The sequence below is a fragment of the Poromitra crassiceps genome (assembly GCF_964638095.1).
Source record: "Poromitra crassiceps genome assembly, chromosome: 5".
Lineage (NCBI taxonomy): Eukaryota > Metazoa > Chordata > Actinopteri > Beryciformes > Melamphaidae > Poromitra > Poromitra crassiceps.
The window spans coordinates 43,633,000-43,643,318 of NC_139642.1; the positions used below are offsets into that span (position 1 = coordinate 43,633,000).

The following is a 10,319-nucleotide window of genomic DNA, read 5'->3' on the forward strand; positions in this document are numbered from 1 at the left end:
GCTTCCCCCTAGGCAGTGCGCGGAGACTGACTGCACATGCTCAGTCTCCGTCCGGAAGTGGTCCCACAGCATAGTGCTCCCCCACATAACACTCCCCCACACAGTTCCTATCTGTAGTGGAGACACTACCATTGCTCACCACTATGTGTGTACTGCTGATTCGCTACAATATTATACAATACATAAACATTTGTTGCATTATGTACAGATTCCAAAGGACCATCTACTGCCCTCAGCCGGGTCGCCACGTGCGCAGCGCCACCGTTGCATTAGCTCCTCAAACAACGCAAGTGGCTCGCTGTGATCAGCGCCAGATGGATGTATCGGAGGAAGAGGGAGAGGGGGGGGGGGGGGTGGGGTGGATGGTGCAAGAGCTGAACAAGACGGGGGGTTTGGGGAGGGGATGAGCTCAGTTGCAGACGAAAATATCAGGAGAGCTGCGTCCTTGGCAGTAGAGAGTCCAGATTAGGATGAAATGTTTTGGTTGCCTGGAATTCCTTTCCGTCACACAGACCAGGGTCACACAGACCAGAAAGTCAACAGCAGGTGTCAAGTCTCTTGATTCCCAACAATAGTTCATATTCTCCTTATTGCAGATCAGTGGAATTTCTCTGATATATCCAGATATAATCCATTTTTCACAGTTCAAATTCACAGTTCAAATTCACTGACCGCCCATCTCAATTTTCATGACGTCACAGCCTAGGGTCAATTGCTGTTGTCTTCCCGTGTCCCGCGGCGAAAGCAAGCTGGGCAGATGGTGGGGGTTCCCCGGACCCCAAAAAGTTTAGTTGATTTGCGTTGAGATACCAGCTTAGTAAATCCAATAAATCCATATTTGTCATTTCGAGTAGACGAATGCAAGTTTGCTCTGGGAGTCGCAGGCAGGGGGGAAAGAAGGGAGATAAGGGAGAGCGAGAAATAAAAGCGACTGCCCTGTTCAAGTGCTGGATGCTGGATCAAGGGTAACGCTTTAGAATACAGCCCGCAAATAAGCATGTAGTTATAGTATAACAACGGGGTTTAGGGCTGTAGTTATAGTCTAACTACGGGGTTTAAGGAGTGAACTTTAACTAGAGGGTAACAGGATCTGTACTTATAGTCTAACTATGGGGTTTAAGGAGTGTAGTTATAGTATAACAACAGGGTTTAAGGAGTGTAGTTATGGTATAACAACGGGGTTTAAGGAGTGTAGTTATGGTATAACAACGGGGTTTAAGGAGTGTAGTTATAGTCTAACTACGGGGTTTAAGGAGTGTAGTTATAGTATAACAACGGGTTTTAAGGAGTGTAGTTATAGTCTAACTACGGGGTTTAAGGAGTGAAAAAATACTTTAACTAGAGGGTAACAAGATCTGTACTTATAGTCTAACTACGGGGTCGCGGGCTGTATTAGGAAGCAGGGGACAAATGTTTGTACTTATAGGCTAATTACGGGGTACCACACTGTACTTACAGGGTAACTACGGGGTTTAAGGAGTGTAGTTATAGTATAACAACGGGGTTTAAGGAGTGTAGTTATAGTATAACAACGGGGTTTAAGGAGTGTAGTTAGAGTATAACAACAGGGTTTAAGGAGTGTAGTTATAGTATAACAACAGGGTTTAAGGAGTGTAGTTATAGTATAACAACGGGGTTTAAGGAGTGTAGTTAGAGTATAACAACGGGGTTTAAGGAGTGTGGTTAGAGTATAACAACGGGTTGTTGAAAGTTTAAATCCAGCCTAAAGCTGGGAGAGGAGGCTGGCCAGCGAGACTATTTTTGGCTGACATCACTATAATATAGCCTAATATAATACAATGTAATACAATATAATAATAATAGAGCCAAAGTGGAACGTCACTTCCTGCTTCAGCACTGTACCAGAGAATGTTCATCCGTCATTCATTGTCCCATAGACATTTTGTAAATGCTTATAAAAATAGTTTTACTTGTTCAAACCAAACGGTTCAGATATATTTAAAAACAGGAGAGACCGCATAACATTTCACTCGGACCAAAACGTTAAAAAAAATGCGGGCAAAAGCATCTGCTAAATTACATAATGTAGCTAGCTTAATGCAATGGCTGAAGAACAAGATATAGAATTTTTTTTAATGGCCTAGGCTATATTCAAAGTTCAGACATGAAAAACAACAGTTCTTCATGGAAGAGCAGGGCAAACTTCCTCCACTGCGCTCAGTGATCACAGGAAGCATCTGGTTCTAGTTATTGGCTCTTAGGGGGGTGATTACTTCCACATGGGGGGAGTGTTACCGTTGCATAATTTCAGTAGGCTAATAAAGTATCAAAATGTGTTTGTTCACCAGGTTAGTACCTATAGTCAGACAGCAGAGAGAAAGCGGAAGAGCACAGCTCGGCACAGCTGAGAGGAATCTCGCGATGTAACCTCGCGTCACCAGGCTCTTCTCGGCGAGAAAGAGCCTGGCCTCCGTTCACAAGTGATTTTGTCACCCTGCCTGTTTCCGGCCTAGAGCCCGCCCTAAACAGGAAACAACAGCGGAAATAGCTCGTTAACTTGACAATTAGACACAACGAACCAGAAAATAAAACGGCAAACAACAAAACAAAAGATGGACATACTGAACGAAGTTTTTGAAGAAGTTCTTGTAGAAACATTGCGGATTCACAATCTCACATATTTTAAGCCAATACAGAAGCTTTACTTTTCAAACAAGTGGCCAGTTGATGGAATAGTTATAACGCTAGTTGTCTGAGTGTCCACTGAGGATCGAGTACAACAGTTGAAGCATCTCTGCTGCCTGTGCTGGGAAAGACATGGACATTGATCATAAGATTTCACATGGCGAGTACTCCATTGTCTTTGGCTCTCCAGAAACCTTCCTCGGCAGTTACTAGAAATGTGCTAACGCTACTATACAACTTGTGTTGTTGTTCTTTTCAGGCTCTAGCTAACGTAATCTCGCCGCGTCAAGCTAACGGCAACAAAGACGTTTTCTGGCGCACTTATTTCCGGTGTTGCTTCCTGTTCCTTGGTTTACGCCCCCATGACAAAAAGCGGGGTGAAAGGTGCCCAGACTACTAGCGTGTAACTCGCGTGAGAATCGGCTGCGTTAAGCCCCGCCCTCCGATGACGAAGCCATGCCCTATTGGCCAAAGCTGAGTGTTATGATTGGAGCACTTCCTGCAATGCTCGATGTCTTGACTGACGCCGTCTGAGGGACATCGCGGAGTGAATATTGCTGCTTTTTATCGGCTTAAAACCGTGACAGTCTGTTGCACGTCAGTTCCTATTCGTGTATTTTGTTATGTAGCGTTATGTTGATCAAACGCTCTGTCGATGGTGCTCCTCTGCTGGCAGTATGTGAGCAAAGCAATGTCCATGTGAGCTGCTGGGGCACTGACGTTGCAGTGACATTTTGCTCGATAAAGACTAACGTTATCGTTAAACACACAAACAAGCAGGTTTCCTTTTTATTTACATAGATGTTTTGCAGATTGAGGCATCAGCTGATTGGCAGACGAGGTTTGTTTTGGAGAAGTCTCTTTACCATGCAGTTGAAGACCAGTGAATTCCAGTCCTTGTTCACGGATGGACTGAAGGGACTAGCAGGTGAGTTTTCACATTCGTCATTAGCCTTAAGGCTTCGAGGCTTGTTAAGATTAACATTACCAACATGTTCATATATATCCGCAGATTCATGTTTTAGTGGATACAAACATAATGTTAATGCTACCAATGCTTCAGAGAAAAACAACCAAATGTCCACTAAATCTGTGTGATGTTTCCAGAGCTGTTTGAGAAGCATCAGTATGAGCTGAGGATAGCGGGCGGTGCTGTGCGGGACCTCCTCTCTGGGAAGAGGCCAGAGGATGTGGACTTTGCCACCACCGCCACACCAGAGGAGATGAAGCACATCTTCCAGGCTGCAGGGATCAGGATGATCAACAACAAAGGAGAGAAGCACGGGACCATTACAGCTAGAGTAAGAGCATACCCACAAGTGTGATACTCTGCATGGCTGAGCATGCAGAGTGCAGCCACACTCCCCTCACCATGACAGAAATGATGAGCTTGCCTTCACCTTTGTCAGACGGCAGTTCCCAATCAGACTGGCTTTCTCAGTTACCATCAACAAAGGGCAAGGACAAGAGAATGACCGCGTTGGCATCTACATACCCACCCGATCTACTAGCACCCTCAGCCAGTTTTTTCTCATGGCCAGCTCTACACCGCCTGCTCCAGGGAAAAGCGAGCCAGCAGCATGAAAGTACTTATTGAAGGTGATAAGGAGGGAATAACAGACAACATTGTGTATAAGGAGCTGCTGTAATCCTGTACTCATACAAACTTTCCATAACTGTGCCCATGGCGCATCATCTCCAGTCTCCACCCTAGAAATCGAGCGTGCGCTAGTATATATATAATTGGAAGGTCAGATGGAAAAGCACCAAGAAAGTGTAAGGAATGTTGGCTAAAATAAATTATGAAGAGAAGAGAGTGCACACAGAGGAAAAACATTACAAATCAGTAATCACTATCGTATTCCATTATTATGTTAATCAATGACATTACCCGCAAAGCCATATGGGATGAGTAGTACATTCCCTCTTATTTATTTTATTTAATTTTATTCTTTATTTCGACAGGACAGTGCACATTCATGAACATCCATCTATATAGAAATACAGGGTAACTGTAAATATGCCGGAGTTAGCAGGAGCTAATTTTCATCCGCAGTCCTCATTACATAAAAAGAAACATACAATGAGACACAGCATGGTAAACGACAACAACACAGAAAAAGGATAAGCAGTACTAATACCATACTAAAAACTATGCTAAAATACACTACTAAAACTAATGCCAACAAGAGAATAAATACAGACTAAAATTAATACAAAACTAAAATGGTGAAGTACAGAGTGCAATAAGAGAATGTCCAATAGGGATTTAAGATGGGTTATGGGTGCATACTTGATTAGTTTTGAGCCATTCCTTGAGTTTTATTTTGAATGTAGGGTAGGTTGGGCATTCCCTTATTGCAGGTGGGAGGCCGTTCCAGATGTTCCCACCCACAACAGACAGAACGTTTTTGCCAAAGGCGGTGTGCCTGTATGAAATCTGGACATCACCTCTCTGGCACGCCCTAGTGATCATGCCGCCCACTGTTCTCAGCTTGTATTCACTCATGGGGGGGAGGCGCCAGTCCATGTAGACACTTAAAAACAAAACATGCAAAGATTTAAAATGATCAAAGTCAAGGAAATTATGCTTCTGCAGAATGTTGCATATATGGGAGGAGAGAGGTTTTTTCGCATATGTTTTCAGAGCTTTTTTGAAGAGGGATTCGATGGGCTTGAGGGCTGTATTACAGGCCAGAGACCAGGTTGTAAGGCAGTAGTCGATGTGGGAGAAAATCATGGCATGTAGGTACATCAGTGCAGCATTATCAGATAGTGAGTTGCAGATCTGTCTGAAGTTAGAGAGATGGAATTTAACTGAGTTGGTCATCTTTTTTACATGTTTCCTGACGGAGAGTTAAAAAAAACAATATGTATGTTCTGCATATAATGTTATAAGTTCATTGAATCAGCTGTTAGCGAGTTTGGCCTCTTTGTACTGTATTGTGTTGGACTTTTCTGTTCAATATTCTTATTGAGAAGTGCAGCCTGAAAAAGGCTCAGATAGAAAGAAGGGCAAAGGCCATCATGCACAGAATAACCACAAGTTTAGTATATTCATGAGCATACATACAGTACATGCCTGGTGACAAGGTTGCATATTAGATACTTTATAACAGCTTCCTCTTCTGTCATGACATGAGTGCAATATGTGCTCTGTTTCTCATCGTTTGTGTCATAATATCTATGATGTTTGTTGTCTTTCATAGCTACACAATGAGAACTTTGAAGTGACCACGTTGCGAGTTGACGTTCAGACAGATGGACGACACGCCGAGGTTGAATTCACCACCGACTGGCAGAAAGACGCTGAGCGGAGAGACCTCACCATCAACTCTATGTTTTTAGGTATCTCGCTGCATTTACTGTCCACTGAATGAAATGGAAATCGGCTACTCCTATAGATTTACCACTGTCACTTTTACCTGGTTTGTCACACAAAATTCCTTACCATGTTTTGTTGATTAATTTCTTTTCCTCACAGGGCTTGACGGCATGTTATATGACTATTTCAAAGGATATGAAGACCTGCAGAACCTTAAAGTGCAGTTTGTTGGCAGCGCCGAGCAGCGGATTCAAGAGGACTACTTGAGAATACTGCGGTATTTCAGGTAGGCTGACATGTTATAGATTGTAGGGGTCACCTCCCTTTCAACTTAATTCAAAATCCACACTGCTAAGCCATCCAATTAAGCATGTACATCTAGCATCCTACTATGCTGCAGTACTTGTGGTGCATGTGCTTGGTCAATGTGTCTGCCGGTCTGTGATTTCGCGATTCGTTTTTTTGTGCTTGCACTTTTAATATGTAGTTGACTGTTGATTTAATTTTAATTTTTTCCCATCGCGGACCACAATGAAAATAAGTGTTTTAATACTTTCTTGTGCTATCCTCTGCGGTCAAATATACATAAAGTACTGTAATTTTATATGTTTTACTTTGTTTATCTCAAATAAATTAAACTCAAAATCAATCAAGATAATAAAAATAATCTCCATTATCTAGTTGAATGGAAAGTGTATTGACCCCAAACATAACTAACTATTCAGCAAGTTGAGGAATGCCAACCAGCACATACTCCTATTGAGTACAATAACACTAAGAACAGTTTTCAACATCAATATTTTCTCAGGCCTCTTATCTTTATCCTACACCTCCCCCACATGGCTTTCTGTGCTTCCTCTGTTGTCACGCAGGTTCTACGGCAGGGTGGCGTTGGAGCCTGGCGACCATGAGCCTGACACACTGGAGGCCATCAGGGAGAACGGCCAGGGCCTGGCAACCATATCAGGAGAGCGCATCTGGGTTGAACTGAAGAAGATGGTGGTCGGCAGCCATGCTGCTCACCTGCTGGAGCTCATGTACAGCCTGGGACTGGCCCAGTACATCGGTGAGGAAAGGAGTTGATGTGATGCCTCTTGACTTGGTTTACAGAGTGTACAGTAGTGTCTGCTTTATTGGGTTCCTTTACCAACATGGCAAAACTACAGCACTGTGAATGCTATCAGTCAAATGCATTGTCATTCTAAATCATTAACGACATCACATTATCTCTAGATTTTAGTCCTATGTATTGAGCACTTGAGGATAGCCGCCAGTAATTATATATATATATATATTTGTTTTTGAAAATGTGCATGCATATTGCACTGCAGAGTTTGATGTTGGTAAAAAAGAAAGGGTAGCATGTGCTGTACCTCTCCTTGAGCTTATATTTGAGAGCATTTGGGCCAAGTTAAAGCACATAAGCAGTTCTCAGCCAGCCTCCCTCCATACATACAAGTCGTAAGATATTTCGCTGTGTCCTTTTATTCAGTGTGTGTGGAGGAAAAACGCTCCCTGCCCAAATCTCAAAGGAATGCCATATTGCATCAGGAAGCAAGTTGGCAGGCCTTCCCTGTAAACACAATCTTATGCCTAGATCCTTTTTTTTGTCTTGTTAACAAGCCAAAACATAATTGAAGTGATTCTTAAAAAGTAGTATGCCTATCAAAGTATCAGTATAGTGATTCTTATTGATAGAATGACATAACATAATAAAATTGTTATGTATTATTTAAGATTACTATCTACTTTACAAATATTGATATTGTTTGAGGTGTTTTTTTCAGGAGCGGTTGAAAAAGAAAAACATTACCCCCAAACTAAGCAGGTTTTACATGTCTTTGATTTCATTTACACTTTTGTCAGAATCAGGATGGGGAAGGGGAGGGGGGGGGGGGGGGTTGGGGGGAATTAACCAACAGTAATTCTCACATTTGATCACATCCCTAAAAAAAACACATCTGACAGTTCTGTTAAAAATACTGTACATCCAAATCGCCCTGCATTATTTTGGATTGTCTTGTGCATCTGGGTCTTGGGCATATTCTCAAACTGGACCAATCTTAAAAACACAGGTCACCGCCCAGTTGTTTCATTTTTGTAGCCTACAGTAATGTCAGTCCAGCCCATGCTGCCTGTCCCTGCTCCCCCTTAGGTTTGCCTCCAGATGGTGACATTGAGGCAATAAAGCGCGTGTGGCAGCACGCTAAGGACCACTCTCCCAAGCCCATGACCATCCTGGCCTCTCTGCTCCGCAGCCCCAAGGAGGTGGAGAAGATGGACCTGCGGCTGAAGGTGTCCAAGGAGGAGAAGACTCTGGCTCTGTTCCTGGTCAAACACAGACACGAGCTCCGCAAGAGCCAGGAGGACCCAGACAGTCTCAAACCATTCACCGACTTTATCATAGATGTAAGTCTGAGCATGTGTGTTTTACAAAAAAAATACAGAAGAGAAATAGTGGAATGCTGGCACAGTTTCAACACTTTACACTGTTAACAAATAGATTTTGGTGATGTACAGTACGTTGCATTCCTGGGCCCATTATTGTTTGGTGGTGTGTTTTTCAGATGACATGTCATGTCAAGATATTTCCAGCACAGCTGCAATGGAGTTTAACAGCAGAAAATGTTCAGCTATCTAAAACACAAACATTCATGATTCATCCAGAGTGAAATCCATCATACAACAACTAGAGATGCCAATTTCTCTACCAACAGCTGTAGTCTAAATAGATCAGAATGCAATGTAGAAGAAAAAAAATACACTACTCTCCTCAGTGCAAGAACATCTGCCTTTTATTTTCTTAAATTCAAGTCATATCGCCTTTACAGAGTCGGGAATTATTGGACTCCCAAAGTAAAGTGTGCGAGCTGCTCAAGTACCAAGGGGAGGACAAGCTGCTGGCTGAGCTGTGCAGATGGTCCATCCCTCGCCTCCCAGTCAACGGCCATGATCTGAGGAGGCTGGGCATCTCGGGCAAAGAGGTCGGCAGCAGCCTGCAGGAGCTCCGCGACGTCTGGAAGAAAAGTGGCTACCAGATGGACAAGGACGAACTCCTCAGTCACCTCAAGGCCTGAATGATCAGAAACACACGTGGAAGCCCATGTGTTGTTGCTGTTGTTGTTGTTGTGTGTTGTCGTCTACAGAAAGACTTGAGTGCTTTGCATCGGGGAGTCAAACATCTCATTGTACCACTCACAGCGGTTAACCAGACTGATGGTTATGAGAGAGGACCTACAAGAGCCGAGACTTGCACTGATGAATGCAATTTTGTCCTAAATGGTCCCAGAGCGATTTCAATTTAATCTTGCACAATAATATGCTCTCAGCGTCACAGCTGCCATCTGCATGAGGAAGTTTGTAATGCGGCTGATTTCACCATCTGCGTTATTACGTACGTGATTACTTAGAAAACAAAGCATTTATTTTGTATTCTCTAGGTGTCTTCTTCCATTTAATTAGAATAACCCCATTATCGGATGTGATTTATTATTTGTATGTGCAATCTTTTTATTTTGTATGAAAGGATGTTGCCCTACGTGGCAAGATTAAAGCTTATTATGGCTTCACAACCAATGGTCATTATTTCATTTATAGTGTGTAAAGTAAATAATGATACTTGTATCTTTGACAGTGTGGAACAAACATTTTGTGTGGTGGAGACTGAGTCAGGTTGCTCCTCCCTCTTGGCGGAGATGAGGAGATATAATATCTGCACTCCTGTAGGCTACTTCAGTTTCACTGGAGCCACACAGGCACAGCACTTGTTGCATACTGGAAATGTACCTACTGAGTCCCACGACGACTTCATTATTAGAATCACACATTTACATCCTAATCAATGGGATCAGAGATCAAGGCTCCATCTCTATACATTGTTTTTGGTGGTTTATTTGTGATATGCCTCCAACTCAGCTGGACTCCTCTGTTATCGGTATATAACGCTGGTCAACTCAACTACTGACTCACTCGTTTTATCGACAATGGCTTGGTTCAGTGTAAACGGTAATCTCACTATGGAGAGTGGAATACCAGGGTATGAGCTGTGGGATGAGCGCTTGGCTCAGGTGGAGATTGCTCTTTTGTCCATAATCTTCGTCACTGCAGGCATCCTGAACTTCGGGCTGCTGCTGGTGCTGTGGAAGCGCAGGAAGCAGCTGTCGAGGATGCACGTGTTCGTGTTCCACCTGTGCGTCTCCGACCTGGTGGTGACATTCTTCCAACTTTGTCCCCAGCTCCTGTGGGACATCACAGACAGGTTCATCGGTCCTGAGTGACTGAGGACTACTGTGAAGGCTGTCTTCCAGCAGGCTTTCTGCTTTATGTAATCGGCCACCAACCCGAATGA

At 43.3% G+C, this 10,319-nt stretch overlaps 1 protein-coding gene across 1 annotated transcript; it reads left to right on the forward strand.

Annotated features, from left to right (window-relative positions):
- The first annotated feature begins 3,208 nt into the window (after positions 1 to 3,208).
- LOC310777034 (CCA tRNA nucleotidyltransferase 1, mitochondrial-like) lies at positions 3,209 to 9,468 on the forward strand. Its single transcript, XM_083637283.1, has 7 exons — positions 3,209 to 3,574; positions 3,754 to 3,947; positions 5,856 to 5,994; positions 6,131 to 6,257; positions 6,844 to 7,037; positions 8,127 to 8,380; positions 8,803 to 9,468. The coding sequence occupies exons 1-7, from the start codon at positions 3,448 to 3,450 to the stop codon at positions 9,046 to 9,048; spliced, it is 1,281 nt and encodes a 426-aa protein (XP_083493409.1). The 5' UTR covers positions 3,209 to 3,447; the 3' UTR covers positions 9,049 to 9,468.
- The last annotated feature ends 851 nt before the right edge of the window (positions 9,469 to 10,319 follow it).

Bases quoted from the DNA above. Each gene is read 5' to 3' on its own strand.
- LOC310777034 (XM_083637283.1), top strand. From the start codon at position 3,448: ATGTTTTGCAGATTGAGGCATCAGCTGATTGGCAGACGAGGTTTGTTT. The intron at 3,948-5,855 runs GTAAGAGCATAC...TGTCTTTCATAG, and splicing joins ACGGGACCATTACAGCTAGA to CTACACAATGAGAACTTTGA. The intron at 8,381-8,802 runs GTAAGTCTGAGC...TCGCCTTTACAG, and splicing joins TCACCGACTTTATCATAGAT to AGTCGGGAATTATTGGACTC.